Genomic DNA, 25,253 nt, shown 5'->3' on the forward strand with positions numbered 1-25,253 from the left:
ATGGATGAATGAATGAATGAGGGAAAGAGGAAGGAAATGAAAGATACTGGCTCGCTTTGGGACGTGGGGCAACTTGATTTTCCCACTGTTTCTCTGTACTAGTATTAGTAACAACCGTGGAATAGTTACCATCCATTGAGCTCTTGTACTAAGTGCTTTCTTTGTATATGAAAACTCCATTAATCTTGGTAACTGCCTGAGAGTTAGGAATTGTTATTATCCCATTTTGTAGATGGAGAAACAAACTTATCTAGTAACTGATAGGAACAGATTTTAAATTCAGAATCCATGCTCTTAACTACATTTCTTGTACGATAGAGGCAGTGATCACACCTCTCCCTCGGTCCTATTAGGCTCAGCTGAAGAAATATTTGTACTCCCCTCCCCAACTCCTCAACCAGCTGGTCAGTAAATCCTGCTGGCAGTGTCCTCAAAATATATCCAGACTTGGCTACTACTTCTGCCAGCTCCATCACTAGCTCCTGGTCTAAACCATCATCTCATCTGGCATTATTGCTGTAGGATCCTGGTGGTATTCCTGTTTCTGTTCACGGATGCTCAGTCTATTCTCAATCCAGCAGCCAGAGGAATCAATCCTTCTAAACATCAGATCGTATTACCCCCTGCTGACAACTTTCCCTGGCTTTTCACTCACCCAGAGTAAAACTGAAATCCTGACAATCTTTTGCCCTCTTTCCCTTGACCTCTTTGAACTACCGATTTTCCATGGCTCACCCTGCTCCAGGCACACTGGCTTCCATGCTCCTGCCATAAAGCCTTTGCATTTGCTGCTCCCCCTACGGATTTACTCTTCTTCCAAATGTCCACATGGTTTACACACTCAACTCCTCCCAACCTCTGCTCAGGTATAACTTTTTCCGTGAAGGCTTTCCTGACCAGCCTATTTTAAAGTGCAATACACTGTGCTCACTAACCCACATTGCTGCTTTGTTTTTCTCCCTGCACATACCACCATCTATATGTTTTACTTGTTTCTGCCTTCCCTTCCTCCTTTCTGTCCCTCCTTCCCACTAGAACACAAGCTCCATTGTTTATTTTGTTCAATCCTGTTTTATCAGTGCGTAGAACAGTGCCTGGCACATAGTATTTTTTGAGTAAATGAGTAAGCTGGAAAACTGAAGAGATTTGGAGATTGTTAATAGTGTAGTTGTTCTTCTGTCAGACAAGTAAGAATATCAGCCCAGGTTTTTTTGAATTGCCCAAGCCTAGGCTTAATGTCCAAGACCATAATCAAAACTACTTTGCTTAATAACTGTACCCTGCAGGGTTTTGGGAAAGCTTAATTCAATCATTCATTCATCAAACTAGAAACTGGGAAAACAGTGTAGAATTACACTGGTAGGGTTCCTGCACTCACAGAGCTTTTCTAGTGGCAAGACAGGGGAAACAAAATGTAAACAAACACACAAGGTAATTTCAGATAGTGATAGGTGCTGTGAGAGAATACAGTAAGGTTGATGGAATGCAGAGGGGAGGTAGGGTGCTGCTTGAGCTTGAGTGTTCCGGGAGAGACTTTGTGAAGAGGAAACATTTGAAAGGAGCCACACATAGGAAGATCTAGGGGAAGGGGGTTCCTGTCAGGGGCAACAGCAAGTGTAAAAGATCCTGAAGCAGAAATTAGTTTAATGTGTTTGAGCAGTTAAAAGTTGGGTATAGGGCTTCCCTGGTGGTGCAGTGGTTAAGAATCCACCTGCTAATGCAGGGGACACAGGTTCGAGCCCTGGTCCAGGAAGATCCCACATGCTGCGGAGCAACTAAGTGCATGCGCCACAACTGCTGAGCCTGTGCTCTAGAGCCCACGAGCCACAACTACTGAGCCTGCATGCCACAAGTACTGAAGCCCACGCACCTAGAGCCCGTGCTCCACAACAAGAAAAGCCCGGCAATAAGAAGCCGTCTACAGCAACAAAAAGTAGCCCCCGCTCACAGCAACTAGAGAAAGCCCATGTGCAGCAACAAAGACCCAACGCAGCCAAAAATAAATAATTTAATTAATTAATTTTTAAAAAATGATGTAGGACAATGATAAGACAAAAATATGGGCACTCAGCCTAAGAAATGAGGTCAAACTTGAAAGGAGGCAAGCAGGAAACTGAGCGCTTGAATTTTATAAATAAATAAATAAATAAATAAATAAATAAAAGTTGGGTATGGGGTGGGAGCACAGTGAGGGAGGAAGAGAGTTAGTATAACTGATAGACACTGGAAACTTCAGCAGGAGAGTATCAAATTGCAGACATAAGTTATGTGTGAAGAGTTGCCATTCTCTAAATCAAGAGAAATACACTCAGTCAGTTTCCCTTGTCTTTTCTTTATACTCCCCATTCCCTGACCTTTCAGTCTCCTTTGCCTGTATGTAGTGACTACTCTGTACTTCTCGCTTTTGTTTAGGGGCCTCCAAGATGTTCCTCCCTTCAAGCCCCAATCATGCTTCTCTCAGGACATGAAGGGGAAGTGTATTGCTGCAAGTTTCACCCCAATGGATCCACTTTAGCGTCTGCAGGATTTGACCGACTGATATGTAAGGCATAGTTTTTGAATCTGGAGTAATTGCTCTCTGCCAAATAGTGATTACTTTTTAAAACCTTCAGTGCCATAGAGAGTATAAGTCTAAGTTGGTCACATAACAAACTGTGTGGCTAATATGCTGAAATAGGGTCATGAAAATGCTGAATGATTTGGGGTGTAGAACTCAGGGTCCATGTGGTAAATACAGAAGGAATTGTGTTACCAGTTGGAAAGTGAGTCGCTCTAGTTTGAGAACATTGTCCTCATGGAGGCAAATCTCAAGCTGATTTAGCAGGACTGGAGATCTAGGCTTAACAGGCTAATGGGAGTAAAGAGGAGAGAGGTAACTTTTTCCCAAAGATATTGAGGCTCTCCTCTTGATCCATTCCCCCAGAATCTTAGCATTTGGAAAGGAAGGAGGGAATCCTGACGTGGCAACTCACTTGGATAATCTACCTGTCCATCAATAGGATCTGCTACCCGATTCTCAGCTACTAGTCAAGAAGAGTCTTTTGGCTCTTTGCTTATAACTGTGCCTCAGGGTGGATGATGTCTGTTTTGATTTTGGTGTTGTAGTTCTGTGTTCCATAAACATACTAGTGCCCAAGTCTCTGGAAGGCTTAAGGATCTTTGCAGAACATACTTGAACTGCTGATTTGCTTAATTTCATTGAACAAACTAGAAACAGTTTTATTAGCAGGAAAATAACTCTAAATACCTTATTGTGTATAGAGTGTTCCTTAATAACACTCATCGAACTTCACTCTGTGCAGGACCAAGCTCCCTAAGGATTGGAACTGTGTCCATTCATTTACCTTATTTTACCCCAGCACCTGGCATAGGTATTTAGTACATTTGCAATGAGTGAATGTAGTATAAAGTCATTCTCCTGTGACCTTCAAGTCAGTTGCAGCTTCCAAAGTTTCCCATAAGTACCGTCATTTTGCAGTCTGCTTCTACTCATAGCAGACAGTAGCTGTGAGTGCCAACTTTTTAAAAGTACAGGAGAAACACTTAAGATTTAAAAAATTATAGCCATTAACTAAAATGGTTTTATTTTATGAAATGTGAAAATATTGCATTATTTTTGTTTTAATGTGAAGAAAATTGATCTAGCTAATAGAACTAATAGTGTTCCAAAGGAGTATAATTTCAGAACTGTTGTTCTAGTGAATTCATAAGTACCCTTTCCATGGCCAATAATGAGTTTTCTCTTGCCTAGTAATGCTCACAGAACCCCTGTCCCCTAACAGTGTTGTGGAATGTCTATGGTGACTGCGATAACTATGCTACATTGAAGGGACACAGTGGAGCAGTGATGGAACTGCATTATAACACAGACGGCAGGTGAGTATTCTGCATAGCGGGTGACAACTGCTTCTTATAGTAATTCTTCTTGGCATCCTTCCACATTTCATCCCTGAGTTTTCTCTCAGGAGACTGTGCTGTCAAAAACTACTGCGTTTTATGGACTTGAAGACACAGGGAAGAGGAAGGGTAAGCTGGGACAAAGTGAGGGAGTGGCATGGACATATATACACTACCAAATGTAAAATAGGTAGCTAGTGGGAAGCAGCCACATAGCACGGGGAGATCAGCTCGGTGCTTTGTGTCTACCTAGAGTGGTGGGATAGGGAGGTGGGAGGGAGACGCAAGAGGGAGGAGATATGGGGATATATGTTTATGTATAGCTTATTGACTTTGTTATACAGCAGAAACTAACACACCATTGTAAAGCAATTATACTCCAGTAAAGATGTTTAAAAACATAGAACTGCATTTTGGACAAACACTTTATTATCCTGTCACTGTAACCCAAGTAAGGTGTTTATTGTTCCATGTATGCATTTATAAACACATCACCTCTATCTAACATATCAACATCACAGAAAAAAAAAATTTTAAGACATAAAATGTAATTTACATATATAGAAATTAGCGACTTTTATTATAAAAGTAATAATAAAATAATCTATTTCAAGAAAACTCAAAAAAAAAAGCAGGAAAATGACCAAATAGCCCATGTTTTTACCACTCCAAAGATAATCACTGTTAATATTATATGTTTTTCTCAAGCCTTTTTCCTATTCAGAATAGTTTGGTTCTTTTGTATATATTAGAACTACTTGTGGGAGTTCCCTGGCAGTCCAATGGTTAGGACTCAGCGCTTTCACTGCCGTGGCCTGGGTTCAGTCCTGGTCGGGGAACTGAGATCCCACAAGCCACATGGCACAGCCAAATTTTTAAAAAAAGAACTACTTGTACAATCTTTGCTGCTTTTTACCCTTAACGTTATTCACCTGTCATATCTGTTTACTATAACATACTATTTATTATAAATATTTTAACAATTGTATAACTTTAGAATAACTACAGATAATATAAAAATGTGGTTATACAAAGTTAATTAATCCCATTTGGTATTTCAGTAAACATTTATTGTTTTACAGCTCTGACCTCTAAAAATTTTAGGGTTCCCTGAACAACTGGGTGCATAGCCTTGTATACATTTTTCCTATTTGAGTAAAGAAAGCATTGTAAATTCAATCATAACTTAGAAATCCTCCTCAGAGACAAAAGCTTTTGAGTTTTAGAGAAAGAGAGTTCCCAAGCCATTGGGTCAGGAATTGCTACAGTGTGTCTCACCTCTGTAGCAGGGAGTGATTAAAGATTTCCAAGTGGAAGGGTGTGTAAAGTGTTGTATATCAAAAAGGAGGGAAAGATAGAGAAGACTGCTGTATTAGATGTATAATGTGAGGACTGACAGAGGGACATTTATTTTACATTTCGTAGGGTAGACCTTATAACTCAGTCTAGGGCATGATTAGGATTTTGTTATGTAAGGTGAGGCATTCCAGCATCAGGTGCCAAGCTGTCAGAGCACAACATGTAAGTGATCTTGAAAACTTTGGCACGTTTTGGTAAGTGGGGAAGATAGAGTGCTATTCCTTGTCTTCACTTATGTTTTTGTTCTTCCTCTCACCTTCTAGTATGCTCTTCTCAGCATCCACAGATAAAACTGTGGCGGTGTGGGATAGTGAAACAGGCGAGAGGGTTAAAAGACTGAAGGGGCACACTTCCTTTGTGAATTCCTGTTATCCGGCCAGGAGGGGTCCTCAGCTTGTCTGCACTGGCAGTGATGACGGTACAGTTAAGGTGGGTGGTATTGTCTGTGTGTTGAGGGTTTCTGAGGTGACATAATGTGAACCTTATCTTGTCTTCCCACCTGTGCTTTACCCTCCTCTGCACAACTTTGTTTCATCAGACATTTCCCAAAACAGACACTATTTAAAATATGTTTAAAATAATAAGCAGTTGAGGGTTTTTTCTTTTTTTAGGTATCCTACAGAATAATGTAAGAACTGTGTTGAACCATTGTGACTTGGAATAAAATGGACCAACATCCAAGAATAATTGGATTCTTGACTTAGCTGTTTACTTAATTGTGTGACCATAGGCAGTTCACTTTTTTTTTTTTTTTTTTTGCGGTACGTGGGCCTGTCACTGTTGTGGCTCTCCCGTTTCGGAGTACAGGCTCCGGACGCGCAGGCTCAGCAGCCATGGCTCAAAGGCCTAGCCGCTCTGTGGCATGTGGGATCTTCCCGGACCAGGGCACGAACCCATGTCCCCTGCATCGGCAGGCGGACTCTCAACCACTGCGCCACCAGGGAAGCCCCAGTTCACTTTTCTGATCCTCAGCTTATCAGTCTTTAGAACACTGACAGTAATATACATGTCTTACAAGACTGTTGTGTAATTATAGTCAGTATAATAAAAAGGTTTTATATACTGACTATACAGTACATGGTTTTAGTAACAGGATGGGGTATTAAAAGTCATTTAGTCCAATGATTTCCGACCTGTATGCATATCAGAATTACGTGAAGGACGTGCTAAAAATACCCAGATTCTGGTTTAGTAGGTCTGGAATGGGATTTTTTTTTGTTTTGTTATTGGGTATTTGTTACTGTGGGTGGGCTTTCTCTAGTTGCGGGGAGCAGGGGCTACTGTTCACTGCAGTGCATAGGCTTCTCATTGCGGTGGCTTCTTTTGTTGTGGAGCACGGGTTCTAGGTGTGTGGCTTCAATAGTTGCAGCACGCAGGCTCAGTAGTTGTGGTTCGTGGGCTCTAGAGCTCAACCTCAGTAGTTGTGGCGCACAGGCTTAGTTGCTCCGTGGCATGTGGGATCCTCCCGGACCAGAGCTCGAACCCGTGTCCCCTACATTGGCAGGTAGATTCTTAACCACTGCACTACCAGGGAAGTCCCAAGACTTTAGTTTTTTTAGAGCAGTTTTAGGTTCACTGCAAAATTGAGGGGAAGGTACAGAGATTTCCCGTATAACCACTGTCCCCACCATGGATAGCTTCCCCCACCAGAGTGGTACCTTTGTTACAATTGATGAACCTACACTGACATGTCATTATCACCCAAAGTCTATAGTTTACATTAGGGTTCACTTTTAGTGGTGTACATTCTATGGGTTTGGACAGATGTGTAATGACATGTATCTGGCACTATGGTATCATACAGAGTATTTCAACTGCCCTAAAAATCCTTTATGTTCCACCTATTCATTCCTCTCAACCCCAGGGAACCACTGATCTTTTTGCTGTCTCCTTAGTTTTGCCTTTTCCAGATGTCATATAGGTAGACTCAAAAGTGTATAGCCTTTTCAGATTGGCTTCTTTCATTTAGTAATATGCATTTAAGATTCCTCCATGTTTTTTCATGGTTTAATAGTTCATTTCTTTTCAGTGCTGAATAATATTCCATTGTTGGATGTACCATAGTTTATTTATCCATTCACCTCCTGAAGGATATCTTGGTTGCTTCCAAGTTTTGGCAATTATGAATAAAGCTGCTCTAAACATCTGTGTGTAGGTTTTTGTGTGGACCTAAGTTTTTAACTCTTTGGGTAAATACTGAGGAGCACAATTGCTGGATTGTGCAGTAAAGGTTTTGTAAGAAACTGCCAAACTGTCTTCCAAGGTGGCTGCACCATTTTGTCTTCCTACCAGCAATGAATGAGCGTTCCTTTGTTCCCCATCCTTGTCGGCATGTGGTGTTGTCAGTGTTTCAGATTTTGGCCTTTCTAGTAAGTGTGTAGTAGTATCTTACTTTCATTTTACTTTGCATTTTCCCAATGATATATGATGTAGAACATCGTTTTTCCAGTTTTATTGAGAATAATTGACATACATCACTGTACAAATTTAAAGCATGCAGCAAGATGGTTCGATTTAGATATATTGTGAAATGATTATCACAGTAGGTTTGATCAACATCCCATCTTCTCATATAGATACAACAAAAAAGAAAAAAAAGGGAAAATTTTTTTCTTGTGATGAGAACTCTTAAGATATACTGTCTTAACAACTTTTCTAAATATCGTATAACAGTGTTAGCTATAGTCATCGTATTGTACATTACATCCTCAGTACTTATGTATCTTATAACTAGAAGTTTGTACTTTTTGACCACCTTTCTCCAATTCCCACTTCCTCTACCCTCCTCCTCTGGTAACAATGTTGAGCATCTGTGTGTATGCTTATTTGCCATCTGTGTACTTCTTTGGTGAGGTATCTGTTAAGTTCTTTAGCTCAGTTTTTGATCTGGTTGTTTGTTGTTGTTTTGGTTTTTTTTTTTTTTTTTTGCGGTACGCGGGCCTCTCACTGTTGCGGCCTCTCCCGTTGCGGAGCACAGGCTCCGGATGCACAGGCTCAGCGGCCACGGCTCACGGGCCCATCTGCTCCGTGGTATGTGGGATCTTCCCGGACCGGGGCACGAACCCGCGTCCCCTGCATCGGCAGGCGGATTCTCAACCACTGCGCCACCAGGGAAGCCCTGTTTTGGTTTTTTTAAATAAATTTATTTATTTCTTTATTTTTGGCTGTGTTGGGTTTTCATTGCTGCATGCAGGCCTTCTCTAGTTATGGCGAGCGGGGGCTACTCTTCATTGTGGTGCGCGGACTTCTTATTGCGGTGGCTTCTCTTGTTGCAGAGCACAGGCTCTAGGCACACGGGCTTCAGTAGTTGTGGTATGCAGGCTCAGTAGTTGCGGCTCATGCGCTCTAGAGCGCAGGCTCAGTAGTTGTGGCGCATGGACTTAGTTGCTTCACGGCATGTGGGATCTTCCCAGACCAGGGCTCGAACCTGTGTCCCCTGCATTGGCAGGTAGATTCTTAACCACTGTGCCACCAGGAAGTCCGTATTTGTTATTGTTGAATTTAAGAATTCTTTGTACTGTGTTTTGGATAATAGTCCTTTAACAGATGTGTCTTTTGCAAATATTTTCTCGACAGTCTGTAGCTTGTCCTCTAATTTTCTTGACATTTTCTTTCACAGAGAAGTTTTTATTGTTAATGAAGTTCAGCTTATCAATGATTTCTTTCATGGATTGTGCCTTTGGTGTTATATCTAAAAGTCATCACCATACCCTAGGTCACCTAAGTTTTCTTCTGTGTTACTTTCTAGGATTTTAATATTTTACATTTAGGTCTGTGATCCATTTTGAGTTAATTTTTGTGAAAGGTGCAAAAAAATATTCATTTTTTTTTTAACATGTGGACATACAGTTGTTTCAGCAGCATTTGTTGAAGAAACTATCTTTTTTTTTTTTTTTTTTTTGTGGTACGTGGGCCTCTCACTGTTGTGGCCTCTCCCATTGTGGAGCACAGGCTCCGGACGCGCAGGCTCAGTGGCCGTGGCTCACGGGCCCAGCCGCTCCACGGCATGTGGGATCCTCCCGGACCGGGGCACAAACCCATGTCCCCTGCATCTGCAGGCGGATTCTCAACCACTGCGCCACCAGGGAAGCCCTGAAGAAACTATCTTGCTCCATTGTGTTGCCTTTGCTCCTTTGTCAAAGATCAATTGACTGTATTTATGGGGGTCTATTTCTAGGCCTTTTATTCTCTTCCATTGATCTGTTTGTCAGTTCTTTTGCCAATATCACAGTTTTGATTACTAGCTTTATAGTAAATCCAGAAGTTGGGTAGTGTCAGTCCTCCAACTTTGTTGTACAATATTATATTGGCAAGTTAGGGTCTTTTGCCTTTCCAGATAAACTCCAATTTGTTGATTTCCGTGAAGTAACTTGCTAGAATTTCAGTATGATTGATCTGTAGATCAAATTGGGAAGAACTGACATCTTGATAATGCTGAGTCTTCCTACCCGTGAACATGGAATATCTCTCCATTTATTTCGTCCTACTTTGATTTTATTCATTAGAGTTTTTAAGTTTTCCGCATAGAGATCGTGTACAGATTTTGTTACATTTACACCTAAGTATTTCTCTTTTTTTGGATGCTAATGTCAATGGTATTGTGTTTTTAAGAATCAGAATGTTAAATGTGTTCCTCAAGTGATTTGATGTAGTAGGTATGACATTTTGGGAGCCACTGATCTCCTCCAGCATCCTTACTTTACAAATGAGGAAAATGAGGCCTAGAAATAGTAACCTATTTCAGGGGCACACAGGACACGCTGCTTTGTCGTACCATTTTATTCTTTCTTTGGCACTAGTTTTTGACTCTGGATTTTTTTTTTTTTTAATGATTAAACAGGGAGGGATTTCAAAGGAGTACACCTGAGAAATCACACTGAACTTGTGATTGTTTGTTGCTTTTTTAAATGAATTTTTTTGCATAATTAGAGGTGGTGACACTGACCTACTGGATTGTCTGTTTTGAGATGTTTTCTACTAAATGGTTTTGTAATAATCACTTGGGCCCCTTGATGCTTGGCTGAGAGTCTGTGGCTTAGGAATAACTCCCAGAGGTCTTTTTGTTTTGTTTTGTTTTTGTTTTTTAATAGGTTTATTTTCCTCTGTTGAGAGAATTATAGATTCTTATGCTGTTCTAAGAGATAATACAGAGATCCCATTTACTCTTCACCCAGTTTCCAGCAATGTTAACTTGTCTCATAACTATAAAAAGTGACATTGCTGTGATCCCTCGATCTTGTTCAGATTTCACAAGTTGCGCATGAAATTTCCAGAGGTCTTAACATAGGTGTACTATAGTTGGAGAGACCTAACAGTAGCTGATTTGCTAATTGGCATTTCAAAAGGCAGAGACAAGAGTGCCCTAATGAATTTTGTTAACAAACATTTATTGAGGGCTTGCTATGGTAACCATCTAGGAACTTATTATTATTTTTTTTGGCTGTGGTGGGTCTTAGTGGCGGCACGTGGGATCTTTGTTGTGGCATGCAACATCTTTTAGTTGCTGCATGCAGGATCTAGTTCTCTCACCAGGGATCAGATATGGGCCCCCTGCATTGGGAGCATGAAGTCTTAACCACTGGACCACCAGGGAAGTCCTTAGGAACTTATTCTTGTTTAGTTTCACCTTTTCTTCTTTTACCTTTTCTCTGACTTTGTTTCATTTTGTCTTTGTGCTCATATTTATCTCCATCTCTCCTTAGCTTTTTCTTTTTCTACTACCTTCCATTGTATACGTGTTTTCTTTTCTACTTTTTCCTTCTTTCAGTTTCTTGCTTCTCTTCTCCCCTAATTAAACATAGTTTGAAATAATCATACTCAAGGCAGTATTTATTTTCAAGGCAGTATTTTTTAAATGTGCAATGTATCACATTACTTAAAGTGACTTTTTTAACCAGTTCTTTATTTTTATATATATTTTGTTTGTTTGTTTGTTTGTTTTCTGTACGTGGGCCTCTCACTGTTGTGGCCTCTCCCATTGTGGAGCACAGGCTCCGGACGCGCAGGCTCAGCAGCCATGGCCCATGGGCCCAGCCGCTCCGCGGCATGTGGGATCTTCCCAGACCAGGGCACGAACCCGTATCCCCTGCATCGGCAGACAGACTCTCAACCACTGCGCCACCAGGGAAGCCCTCTTTATTTTTAATTTCAATATATTATTTATATAATTACTGCTTCATTGAACAGCCTTTTACCTATACCTTTTAGTTACTTGCCAAGTTGGAATGCTTTATTGTTGCTTTCTGTTGCTAGGCTTATAAGTACAGGAGTTTAATAACTTGTGCTTATTTAAGAAGGAATATGTCATGTTTCTTATTTGTCAGAGTTCTCAACAGAAAGAAGAGGTTTCAATAACTCTTGTATTTATTTATTTATTTTTTTGCGGTACGCGGGGCTCTCAGTGTTGTGGCCTCTCCCGTTGCGGAGCACTGGCTCTAGACGTGCAGGCTCAGCGGCCATGGCTCACGGACACAGCCGCTCGGCAGCATGTGGGATCTTCCCAGACCGGGGCACGAACCCGTGTCCCCTGCATTGGCAGGCAGACTCTCAACCACTGCGCCACCAGGGAAGCCCTCTTGTATTTTTCAGTCTAGAAGTGGTATCCTCAGCATTGTCCATACCAGTCCTTTCAAACCATTTTCAGCAATCCATTCTTTCTTCTAATGAAGCAATTAAGTGAAATCATATGTTACTCCCTTTTACAAACAATTCAAGTCCTGGTACCATTACATAGACCAAAGCAGGAAAGGTGTTTGGGTTAGAGGTGGGGATAGGCCAAAGTGTCCCAGAGTGGCGTGTCAGAACCCAAGTGAGATGAAAGGAGAGCATCTACACTGGATGTGGGAGTATCCACACCGGATGTGGAAGTATCCGCATCCGGTGTAGGGAGATAGAAACTGCATAGGGTAAGGAGGGCATCCACAAGGTAGCTGGCCCAGTGTGGGGAACCGGAGGGAGGAGCCCAGCATGGAGAGTCAGTTCCATAGCAGGGTCAAAGTCATCTACGCATTGGTGTGGGGGAGACAGTGTGGGTGTCAGAACCTGAGTTGAGGGTGCCCACACAGGGTGGGAGCAGTTCAGGTAGGGAGTCTGAGGCTGAGCAGACTCAGATAAGGATGGAGTCCCTGAGGAAGGGCAGCCTGGAAAGTGGCATTAGAGCCAGAGCAGAGTGAAGAGAGCATTCATACAGAGGGGTCACCCAAATGGGGTGAGGAGGGGTTTCACATAGAATCAGCCCAGAATGGGAATCCCATTCAAACAGGGAAAGAGGACATCCATTCAGGAGACAGCTGGAAGAGGATGTAGGAGATTGGTTACATACAGGAAGCCTGATCAAATAAATATAATGGGGGGCAGATTTCTCACTGTCAGAGAAAGGATTTACCGATACAGAAAGAGAAAACTAGAATGCATCTTGTGTTGTCAGTATTGAATTCAGAGTTTCACTGTGAGCTCATGACATTCAATATATAAACAGATAAGTGTAGGAAAAAAAATTAGATGTAAATGTGTGTTTGTAGATGTATGTGTGTGCACCTATGTATGCATATATTGCTTAATTGTCCACTTAGAGGGTCTAGGAACAACAACACCCCAAAACCAATGAGCACGTCTACTGTATAGGTCTTGGCCTTTAAATACCATTTTCCACTAAAAGGGCTCCTTATTTCAGGTCTGGGCAGGGAAAGTACATGGTGGGCCTAGAATGTCTTATGCAAAAAAGCTTGCCAGAGGAATCTCTTAAATGATCAAATTGAGTATTATGGGAGTTCCCTGGTAGTCTAGTGGTTAGGATTCAGCACTTTCACTGCCATGGCCTGGGTTCAGTCCCTGGTCGGGGAACTGAAATACTGCAAGCCATGTGGCACAGCCAAATTTAAAAGAAAAAAAATTGTTTTGAATGTTTTTAGTAATGGGACAAATGAAAATTGTGAGCCACTCGATAGGATACAATGAAAATGCAACATCACTTCAGTATAGTCCTGCCAGATAACTTGAATCTAATCATGAGAAAACATCAGACAAACACAAATTGAGGAACATTACTGTCCTGTAATTTTGCGAAGTGTCAAGGTTATGAAACTCCAGGAAAGTCTAAGAAACTCTTCCAGGCTGAAGGAGACTAAAGAAACATGACAGTTAAATTTAACATATGGGGACTTCCCTGGTGGTCCAGTGGCTAAGGCTGCGCTCCCAATGCAGGGGGCCTGGGTTAGATCCCTGGTCAGGGAAGTAGATCCCACATTCTGCAACTAAGAGTTCACATGCTGCAACTAAAGATCCCGCGTGCCGCAACTAAGACCCAGTGCAGCCAAATAAACACATAAGTATTTACAAATAAATAAATTCAACATATTCTGAACTGAATCCTTTTGCAATACAAGACCCTATTGGGACAAGTGGTGAAACTTGAATGAGATCTGAGGATGGTAGTAATGTATGGGTGTTAGTTTCTTGATTCTGATGGTTGTATTGAGATTACGTAGGAGAACATCTTGTGGGACAAGCGCACTAAATATACTAAAGTATTTAGGAGTGTCAGGGCATTAGGTCAGCAACTCAAATGATTTAGGCAAAAAAATGTTCTCATTTATAATTTTTTTGGTAAGTGAATATTTCAGAATAAAATAATCTTTTAAAAATTTTGGTTGTCTGGAACTAAAATTCTGAAATATTTGAATCAAGCTTTAAATGACTACCATAGCTTTTACGATAAAGACATAGATTGATTTGACCTGAGTAGAGAATATTTGTTAAGACAAAGACCGTAGTAAGTCTGGTAAGATGTGGGAGCTAGATTATCAAGACCTTGAATTCCAAGCTAAGAGGTTTGGACTTCATTCTATAGCCAGAAAGTTTGATGGGCAAGGGTTGGCTGTTGGGTCTCTAGAAGAGGAGTGAAGCACTCTTTTTGGACCGTTGATCTGAGTAACACTAAGCCTTTTTAGTTCATGTTTCCATCAATGAAGTAGAAACTACTTTTCATCCTAAACCATGAGAATTGGAAAGAAGAGGTATCTTGGCACAGAGACAACTCATATTCTACTTGTTTACCACAGGGAATGTAAACCCCTGGCCTTTACTATGATTCCATGGCTGATTTCTTTTTTTTATGACAACCCTTTAAAACCTAGAACATAGTCACCCCAAAGTCTTTCTCTTCTGAATGAAATGACCCATACTCTTTTTTTCTTTTTTTCTTTTTTTTTTTTTTTTTTTTTTTTTTTTTTTGCGGTACACAGCCCTCTCACTGTTGTGGCCTCTCCCGTTGTGGAGCACAGGCTCCGGACGCGCAGGCTCAGCGGCCATGGCTCACGGACTTAGCCGCTCCGTGGCATGCGGGATCTTCCCGGACCGGGGCATGAACCCGTGTCCCCTGCATCAGCAGGCAGACTCTCAACCATTGCACCACCAGGGAAGCCCGACCCATACTCTTAAGACATTTCCTCATGGTTCTTCTCAAGTCTGTCAGTCATTTAGTGAACCATCTTTAGGACCTACTATCCACACTTTAAAAATGTAGACCCATGTTGTATTGTAAGTTTATTATTAAAAAAAAAAAATAGAAACAAATTGGTTAGTTAGAGTATGAGGATCTAGAGTTGTTATACCTAATCTTCATCTTTCTTCCTCTTCTATTATTAATGAATCAAGCTGCTATTAAAAGTAAGTGTTGGGGGCTTCCCTGGTGGTGCAGTGGTTAAGAGTCTGCCTGCCAATGCAGGGGACACAGGTTCTATCCCTGGCCCAGGAAGATCCCACATGCAGCAGAGCAACTTAGCCCATGCACCATAACTACTGAGCCTGTGCTCTAGAGCCCATGAGCCACAAGTACTGAAGCCCGCGCACCACAGCTACTGAATCTCGCGTGCCTAGAGTCTGTGCTCTGCAACAAGAGAAGCCATGACAATGAGAAACCCACACACCGTAAGGAAGAGTAGCCCCCACTCGCCGCAACTAGAGAAAGCCTGCTCAAAGCAACGAAGACCCAACTCAGCCAAAAATAAATAAATAAATTTATTTTAAAAAGTAGGTGTTGGGAATTCCCTGGTGGTCCAGTGGTTAGGACTCTGTGCTCTCACTGCTGAGGGCCTGGGTGCAATCCCTGGTCAGGGAACTAAGATCCCACAAGCTGCGAGGGATGGCCAAAAAAAAACAGAACTAAAAAAAATGTTAATTTTTTTAAACAAGCATATATTACTTTAGTTATTCTAAGGAATGAGCACACATTTTGGTACTTTTAAATTAATGCAATATTAACGTAATAGAATCAAAAACGGTACTAAAATCTAGTCCTCATTTTGCTGTTGACTTCCTAGGTATTCCTCATCAAGTCTTTCCTTCTTTGAGCTTTAGTTTCCTCATCTAGATAGTTTATGCACAGTAACTTTTAAATATTTTTATCACAACCCACATTAAGGAATACATTTTGTACTATGATCTAGTATATATTCCCTTCAGTATGTCTTATATGTGAATGAACCAACCCATTCTATATGTGACATTCTCTGATATCTCCCATAATTTTTTTAATTGAGGTAAAATTCACATGAAATCCACTGTTTTAACCTTTTTAAAAAGTGTACAATTCAGTGGCTTTTAGTACATTCACAGTGTTGTGTGACTATAACCACAATCCCATACCAGAGCATTTCCATCATCCCCCAAAAGAATCCCCATGCCCATTAAGCAAGCCACTACTTTACCTTCCAGCTCCTGGCAACTACTAATCTATTTCTGTCTCTATGGATTTGCCTATTCTGAACATTTCATATAAATAGAATCATATAGTATGTGGCCTTTTGTGTCTGGTTTCTTTCAGCATATGGTTTCAGGGTTCATCCATGTTGTATCATTATCAGTACTTCATTCCTTTTTATGGCTAAGTAATATTCCACTGTATAGCTATAGCATCTTTTACTTATCCATTCCTCGGTTGATGGATATTGAGTTGTTTCTACTTTTTTACCTATCATGAACAATGCTGCTACAAACATTCATGTACAAGTTTTTGTTTGAACACCTCTTTTCGTTTCTCTTGGGTATATATCTAGGAGTGGGATTGCTGAGTCATATGGTAACTCTGTTTAATAAGGAACGTCCAGATTTTTCCATAGCAGCCCCATCATTTTATATTCCCAACAGCAATGTGTAAGGTTCTAATTTCTCCACATCGTCGCCAATACTTGTTGTTTTCTGTGTTTGTGTGTGTTTTAATTATAACCATCCTAGTGAGTGTGAAGTGATACCTAATTATTGTTTTGACTTGCATTTCCCAAATAATTTGTGATATTGAGCATCTTTCTATGTGCTTATATCTTCTAAAGAGAAATGTTTACTCAGGTCCTTTTGCCCATTTATTAATTGGGCTCTTTGTGATTTTGATGCTAAATTATAAGATTATTTTTATTTATTTATAAATCTTATGAATTATAATATTCTGGATACTAGACCTTTATCAGATATATGTTTTGCAAATATTTTCTCCCACTGTTGGTTGTCTTCTCATTTTCTTGATAAATATCCTTTAATGTACAAAAGTCTTTAATTTTTATGAAGTCTAATTTATGTTTTCTTTTGTCACTTGTGCTTTTGGTGTCATATCTAATAATTCATTGCCAAATTCAGGGTCATGAAGATTTACCCCTATGTTTCCCTCTAAGAATTTTATGATTTTAGCTTTTACATGTAGGTCTTTGTTCCATGTCAAGTTACTTTTTGCATGTGTGAGGTAAGGGTCTACTTCATTCTTTTGCATGTAGTTATCCACTTGTCCCAGCACCATTTGTTGAAAGACTATTTTTTTTTCTTCTGTATGGGCCATACTTTTTTGCTTCTTTTCATGCCTCATAATTTTTTGTTGAAAACTGAACGTTTGAATATTATAGTGTGGCAACTCTGGAAATTAGATGCTCTCCAGAGTTTGTTGTTGCTCTTTTTTAAAAAAAATTACTATTATTTATTTTATTTCTGGCTGCGTTGGGTCTTCGTTGCGGTGCGCGGGCTTCTCGTTTCAGTGGCTTCTCTTGTTGCGGAGCACAGGCTCTAGGTGCGTGGGCTTCAGTAGTTGTGGTGCGAGGGCTCAGTAGTTGTGGCACACGGGCTTAGTTGCTCCGCAGCATGTGAGATCTTCCCGGGCCAGGGATTGAACCCATTTCCCTGTATTGGCAGGTGGATTCTTAACCACTGTACCACTAGGGAAGTCCCTGTGTTGCTCCTTTTTTTAAAAAAAAATAAATTTATTTATTTTATTTTATTTTTGGCTGCATTGGGTCTTTGCTGCTGCACGCATGCTATTCTCTAGTTGCAGTGAGCGGGGCTGCTCTTTGTTGCGGTGTGCAGGCTTCTCGTTTCAGTGGCTTCTCTTGTTGCGGAGCACAGGCTCTAGGTGCGTGGGCTTCAGTAGTTGCAGCACATGGGCTCAGTAGTTGTGGCTCACGGGCTCTAGAGTGCAGGCTCAGTAGATGTGGCACATGGGTTTAGTTGCTCCGTGGCATGTGAGATCTTCCCAGACCAGGGCTCAAACCCATGTCCCCTGCATTGGCAGGTGGATTCTTAACCACTGTGTCACCAGGGAAGCCCTGTTGCTCATTTTTGAAGCTGTTGTTTATTTAGTGAATTTTCTGAACTAATTTTGTAAACTGCGTATTCTTTGTCATGTGTAGACACTGAAATCTGTTTCATCAGCTTAATATTTCACTGGCGATTCAGCAGAGATTTCCCTAAACACCTGGGGGGGCCAGGGAGGACTCTTCCAGTCTTTGTAGATTGGCTCTGTGGGTATGTTGGGGCCTGCTATCACCTCTGAGCCAGGCAGTTTACAACTCTGTATTTGCCTTCACTTCCTGCTTGTGGTCAGCAAGAGGTGAGAGTTTAGGGCCTTCTCAGGTCTTTCCTAAGCATGTGCCCAGCCGTGGGCGTGCAAGTGGCCTTCTAGAGTTGCAAAAATATGTGAAAGCTTTTCAAAGCCCTTATTCTCCAAACTGTCTCATTCCCCAGTCTTTCCTGTTTGCTGTTATCCCTTGCCCCATCCAGCAGAGGCTCATGCATTTGTCTTTAAATATTTTGGACAATTGCCTCTGCCCTGGGAGAGTTCCAAGTTAGGCAAAATAAAGTCAAACCCTTTGAGCTCAGCCATCAGGGAGCCACCAAACAGGTCCAAAAAAAAAAAAACTTTTTTTTTTTTAAAATATTTAAACCTACAATTCTTTGAAAATGAGAAATAAAGTTCATTCTTCCTTGGGTACTTAGGAACCTATACTAGGAATGTAAGCTGTTGTCTTCAAAACTATTGCTGAGTAGGGATGGAGCCAGGATAAGTTAAAATGCTACAAAACTCTCTTACTGGGACCCAGGTGGTTTTTGTCCTCAGTAAGTATTCACCTAGTTGCTGTAAACTTTAGTTTCTAGAGTTCTGATAAAGTTGGTTCTGACAGGTTTTTTTTGCTGGGTATTTCTCTGCTTTTGTAGAGGGATAATCTTTGAGCATTCCCTACTCTGCCATTTTCACTGATGTAACCTCCTCTCCATATATATTTTTTAAATGTTAAGTTGTAGCCCAATAATGAATTAAGATCTACAGTTCAAAAACACTGGTCTAATATCCTTGGTGTACTAAGAACATATGAACTAATAAGCAAGGTGAAGATTTCCACTCTGAGGACATGTTAATTAACTATGTTTATTGACTGAAAATGTAACCAAAGTGATTTGTTCCACCAACCTTCAGATATGTTGGCAAAATTATAGTCACTTCTCACCATATTAATGGGATATTCAGACAAGTTTCTGAACAGGGTCTCCATTACAGATGTTTTCATCTCCACAGTCCTTGGATTTAGGGGTGTACTGTGCAATTGCTGTTACTATAGACTCTCTTGTCCTCTTTTTCAGCTTTGGGACATCCGTAAGAAAGCAGCGATCCAGACATTTCAGAACACCTACCAAGTGTTAGCTGTGACCTTCAATGACACAAGTGATCAGATTATTTCTGGTGGAATAGACAACGATATCAAGGTATGTTAGATGTTTATCTCATATTTACCTTTCACCTATCTCCACTTACAGAGGTAAATCTTTCCAAACTTCTTAGCTTTGTACTTTATGCCAACTAAATGGAAGATAAATTAGAACTTGTTTTCCTTCTGTCCTGTCTTCATTGACTTCCCAAGTCAGGGTTGCATTACAGCTCATATAAATGCCATTAGGGAATAGGCAGTTAATGTGAAGTGGGAAGTCCCTGTGTGGGAACTCTGAAAAATGAAGGGTGCCTTCCCTGCCTAGAGGCATTTGAAACTTTTTCTTTTAAACGTGCATTGGCCTCATGAGATAGCAGTAAATCAGTTTGTGATTCTATACCCTAATCTCTCGGTGTGTCTTTCTTTTTGAGACTATGGAAAGGAAGTTTGGGGGAGTCCTTAGCTAAGAATGTGAGGTAATGATGTTGGAGAAAGGCAATAGACTACAGTGTCTAGAGGCAGTACAGTGTAGCTCAGGCTTTCAAGTAATTGACTTGGGGTCTGTTCTCAGTTCCACTATTTTCTAGTTTTTTGTGACTTCACATTAGTTCTTTCAGCCTCTGTTTTATCATATGTGCACCAGGGGTAATAATAATATCTGTCTCATAGGGTTGTCATGGGGATTAAATGAGCCAAATTCATTAGAGCACCTCGCAGAGTTTTTGGACATAGCAAGTGCCAGTAAATGTGAAATGTGTGTGGGGGAGGGGGAGGCCACTCAGTTTGTGTCTGCTTTTACTTATTGGCTTCCTTAGGTATTTCAAAGACTTTGACTTACCTTCTGCTTTGTCATGAGACTAGTAACTGTTGGGTAAATACTCAACTTACAATGTCTCTACCTAGAAATTGTACTGTATTCCCATCTCTTCTTGCCTCCTTTGCTGTTACTATGGATGGAATGTCCTTTTGTCTAAAGGTAGTCCCTTAAATGGAAGGATTTCAGCCTTTTTTTCCTGTCTCTGGGATCTCATGCCATCATTTTCCCAGATCTTATATATATATTTTTTTATTTTTATTTTTATTTTTTTTAATATTTATTTATTTATTTGGCTGTGCCGGGTTTTAGTTGCAGCACTCGGGATCTTCCTTGCAGCACTCAGGATCTTTAGTTGCAGCACGCAAACTCTTAGTTGTGGCATGTGGGATCTAGTTCCCTGACCAGGGATCAAACCCAGGCCCCCTGCATTGGGAGTGCAGAGTCTTAGCCATGGACCACCAGGGAAGTCCCCCAGATCCTATATTTTTAAACAACTGTATTGCTTCTCATTAGCATTTCATTATGCTCAGGTCTTCTCTTGGTGGGGTAAGGAGTCTTCCTTCAATTCCACATTGTCTTGTTATTGTCCTGTCAGTCTTCCCCTTTACAGCCAAACTTCTTGAAAGATGGTGATAGTGGTTATGATAATAATAGTGTTATCATTATCCTCTAATACTTAACTGTGTCAGACATTGTTCTTGGAGCTTTACATTATTAATTCATTTAAGCCTCACAACAGTACTATGAAATAAGTACTATTAATGCCATTTTACCAGCGAAGAAACTGAGATAAGAGAGGCACAACATCTTAACCCAAGGCTATACAGCTAACAAGCGATGAGACCTCGGTTCAAAATGCAGAGTTTGGTTCCAGAGTCCTGCTCTTATTTAATACCTGTGAGAAATCCCCTGAAGATTTCCCACACTCACCGTCTTTAATGCCTTATCTCCGTTTCATTCCTCAGTTCCGTATCTCCTGACCACTTCTCAGCAGTCTGGCTTCTGCTTCCACTGTTTTATTGACACTGTTCTCTTCAAGGTCACCAGTGATCTCTCTGTTACTAAACCCAGTAGATCCTTTTAGTCTTCTTTTGTTTGTTTTTTTAAACTGGCTCTAACAGTATGCTTTCCCACCCCTTCCATCAGGCATATCCTTCCTCAGATACCTCTACAAGCTATTCTCTCTATGCATTCTTTAAATGTCATTATTCCCCAAGGTTTTTTCCTAGGTGCTCTTCTTATATATACCTTTCCCTGGACAAGTCTCATCTAATTCTGTGACTTTAATTGTCATTTCTGTTCAGATGAGTCTGTTCTCAACACAGATCTTCAGCTCCAGGCCCATGTGTACAACCAGCTACTCAGCATCCCCCACTTGGATGTCTCATAAGTACTTCAAAATTCACCATTTCCAAAATTCAACTTCACATCCCTTTTCCACCCTATAACTATTTGGAGAATGTACAGTCAGAACGTGGGGGCTTAATTAGATCATCTTAATAGCTAATGCATTATTTCCCTGAGTGAAGTTTGGGGGCCCACTATCATTAGAATCACTAGAGGGCTCTAATACACATAAAAGTGGATTAGTGTCATCTAGCTATGATAATTTTAATACTTTTAAGTTATTATTATTAAATTTACATACTATGAAATTAACCTTTTTTTAGTGTACAGTTCTATGAATTTTAATGCTTTTGCAGATTCATGTAACAACCACAAACAGTACAGAACTATTTCCATCACCCCAAAAATCTTCATAATACTCCTCTGTGTCAAACCCTCTGCCCATCCCTAACCCCTACCAACCATTGATAATGTTCCTTGTCCTATAGTTCCTATTCTGGAATTTCGTATGAATGGATTCATATAATATGTAACCTTTTGAGGCTGGCTTTTAAAATTTGAACTATGAGAATTTAATCTTTTCGTATCTGCTGTGGGGATAGACTAGCCTAATACTCTTGTGCCAGTAATGTCTTCTTACCACAAGTAGTGTGGCTTATTCTGGGCTCTTTGTGTAGACTGTTTCAGGGCGTTTTATAAACAAATATATTCAGTTGTACTATAGTCCTGAAGGGACTGAGTCTCTTTTTAGGTTTTGAAGGTTTTCCATGTCTTCTCAGACACATATTATGTTATACCTTCTCTTAGGATCACCTTTTTTTCAGATAGTTAATCTCAGTCTTTGTTGATATACACCAATTTTGTTCTGAAATCCAAATTTATCTCAAATATGAGTAATATATAAATATAGTCCCATGAGTACGGCAATTAATAACTCTACATCATAGCCTTGTAACCTTTTTTTTGAAATATAGTTGATTTACAGTGTTGTGCTAGTTTCTGGTATACAGCAAAGTGATTCAATTATACATATATATTCTTTCTCATTCTTTTACATTATGGTTTATTACAGGATATTAAATATAGTTCCCAGTGCTGTACAGTAGGACCTTTGTTGTTTATTTTATATATAGTAGTTTATATCTGCTAATCCCAAACTCCTAATTTATCCCTCCCCAACTCCCTTTCCCCTTTGGTAACCATAAATTTGTTTTCTATGTCTATGAGTCTGTTTTGTAAATAAGGTCATTTGTGTCATATTTTAGATTCCACATGTAAGTGATGTATCATATGGTATTTGTCTTTCCCTTTCTGACTTACTTCATTTAGTATGATAATACCTAGGTCCATCCATGTTACTGCAGATGGCATTATTTCATTCTTTTTATGGCTGAGTAATATTATATTATATAATATACCACATTTTCTTTATCCATTCATCTGTTGATGGACATTTAGGTTGCTTCCATGTCTTGGCTATTGTAAATGATGCTTCTGTGAACATTGGGTGCATGTATCTTTTCAAATTAGTTTTCTCCTGATGTATGCCCAGGAGTGGGGTTGTTGGATCATATCAGAGCCTTTATCTTTATCTTTCTAAACAAAGAGTCATTATTCTGTCCACAGACATTCACATTTTTCTGCCAATGCTCATTTTCAGGGATTTTTTTTTTATTAGAAATGCACACAGTATTCTAAAAACTCAAGCATTCTTATCATGTACCTGCTCTGGATCATTTCTCTTGTCAGCATTGGGAACTCCGCGTTTGTGCACTGTTTACAGTATACCTTATTTTCCAAGCTAAAAATCAGGGTAGGCTTTCCTGATTTGCCTACTTATTTACCTTAAAAGTTTTGCAGAGATGTAAAAATTGCATTTAAATGTATGGTTAATAAATCAACTTTATTGGGAATAAAATTATTAAAAATGAGATTAAATTACTTATTACAGTTTAAATGTTTTTAGTAGTAAAAATGATCATTTGTTCATTGAAGAAAATTTAGAAAAAATAAAAATAGAAAAAAAGTCACTCGTAGTCTTATCATTCAAATTTAGTCACTCTTGATATTTCAGTTTATTTCCTCAGTCTGTTTCTGTGCCATAGTATTTTGTATGTAAATGTCTAAATGTTCAGATAAAATTTTATATGATGCTCTTTTCACTTAGTAACATATAGCTACTACTTTGTCTGGAACCCCCGACACTAGATATTGCCATGGCTGGCTTAGTCTTGTCTTCAAATGTCAGCTCAGACATATCTGTAGAGAGGATTTCTTAGATGAAACTAGGCCCTCCTTCTAGTTGCTCTCCATCACATCACTCTTATCTTATTTTCTTCTTAGCGTTGTAGTTTGTATCATTTTTCTGTTTCTCTTTTTCTCTAGTTTTATTGAGATATAACACTATTAGTTTTCAGTATACAGCATAATGACTTATATAACACAAAATGATTAACTTTAGAAGTCTAGTTAACATCCATCACTTCCCATTGTTAGAATATTTTTTCTTGTGATAAGAACTTTTAAGATCTGTTTTCTTAGCAATTTTCAAATATACAATACAGTATTGTTAACTTTAGTCACCATGATGTACATAACATCCCCAGAACTTAGGATCATTTTTCTGATTTTGCCACTTAATTCCTAACTATGTGATCTTAAGAAAGTTATTTAACCTCTCTGAGTTTCCATTTCTTATCTCTAAATGGGAATAATCAGCCTACCTCATACAGTTGTTACATGGATTAAATGAGGTAAAAAATATATTCTTAGCAACATAGCAGTTACATAGTAAGTGTTAAGCACATGTCAGCTGCCATCATCTAGAATATTAGAATATTCTAGATATTTTATTATTAGAATATTCCATAATTTAGTAAGCAGCAATCAATATACTGAACATTTAGTCTGTTTCATATGTATCACTATCACAGATTATGCTGCTGTATCCAACATATTTCTGTGTGAAACTGTTTCCATATTTAGTTACTTCCTCAGAATAGATTTCTAGATGAAAATTAATGTGTTAACAAATATAAGGATGTTTCACATTTTGGATACAGGTTGCCACATTGTTTTTTTTTGTTTTGTTTTGTTTTGTTTTGTTTTGTTTTGTTTTTTGCGGTATGCGGGCCTCTCACTGTTGTGGCCTCTCCCGTTGTGGAGCACAGGCTCCGGACGCACAGGCCTAGCGGCCATGGCTCACGGGCTTAGTTGCTCCGCGGCATGTGGGATCTTCCCGGACCAGGGCACGAACCCGTGTCTCCTGCATCGGCAGGCGGATTCTCAACCACTGCGCCACCAGGGAAGCCCGCCACATTGTTTTTTGGCGACAGCAGTTAATAATTTGAAATCAGGTTGCTATAGCTATTTGACTTCATTTTGCTCTTGTATAACTAAGGGGTGTGCTAGAGAGATGTGAAACCATAGAATTTCAGTCTTCTCCCTATTTAACAATACCCTGTTCTGACATGCTTAGGAGTGAGTAACTGCCCTTGGACCCAGAAAGACTCTTTTTAAAAAATATTTATTTATTCATTTATTTTTGGCTGCGTTGGGTCTTTGCTGCTCCGTGCGGGCTTTCTCTAGTTGTGGCGAGCGGGGGCTACTCTTTGTTGTGGTGCGCAGGCTTCTCATTGTGGTGGCTTCTCATTACGGAGTGTGGGCTTCAGTAGCTATGGCCTGGGCTTGAACCGTGTCCCCTGCATATTGCCCCTATCAAATTGCCTCTAGTCAATTAACAAGTACCCTTTAAGCAGTCAGGGGCTTACCAGCCTTGAGCATTTGCTTGACAAATCCCTACACTGCCTTACTACATTAGGAAGTACAGCTGAAGAGCCTGGTTTTTGTTTGCTTCTGTCTCTCAGATAGCACTG

The 25,253-nt window shown here is 40.0% G+C and overlaps 2 protein-coding genes across 3 annotated transcripts in view; one reads left to right on the forward strand and one right to left on the reverse strand.

Annotated features, from left to right (window-relative positions):
* Window positions 1-25,253, reverse strand: part of TINAGL1 (tubulointerstitial nephritis antigen like 1) — a 496,849-nt gene that overhangs the window by 176,991 nt on the left and 294,605 nt on the right. The gene's annotated exons all lie outside the window — the stretch shown is intronic.
* The window catches only part of SNRNP40 (small nuclear ribonucleoprotein U5 subunit 40), a 39,212-nt gene that overhangs the window by 577 nt on the left and 13,382 nt on the right, over window positions 1-25,253 (forward strand). Inside the window, exons 2-5 of the mRNA XM_059037461.2 lie at window positions 2,413-2,542; window positions 3,783-3,876; window positions 5,520-5,685; window positions 19,150-19,272. Of these exons, the coding sequence (XP_058893444.1) occupies window positions 2,413-2,542; window positions 3,783-3,876; window positions 5,520-5,685; window positions 19,150-19,272 (513 nt within the window). The remainder of the gene's footprint in view (window positions 1-2,412; window positions 2,543-3,782; window positions 3,877-5,519; window positions 5,686-19,149; window positions 19,273-25,253) is intronic.

The sequence above is a fragment of the Kogia breviceps genome, chromosome 1 (assembly GCF_026419965.1).
Source record: "Kogia breviceps isolate mKogBre1 chromosome 1, mKogBre1 haplotype 1, whole genome shotgun sequence".
Lineage (NCBI taxonomy): Eukaryota > Metazoa > Chordata > Mammalia > Artiodactyla > Physeteridae > Kogia > Kogia breviceps.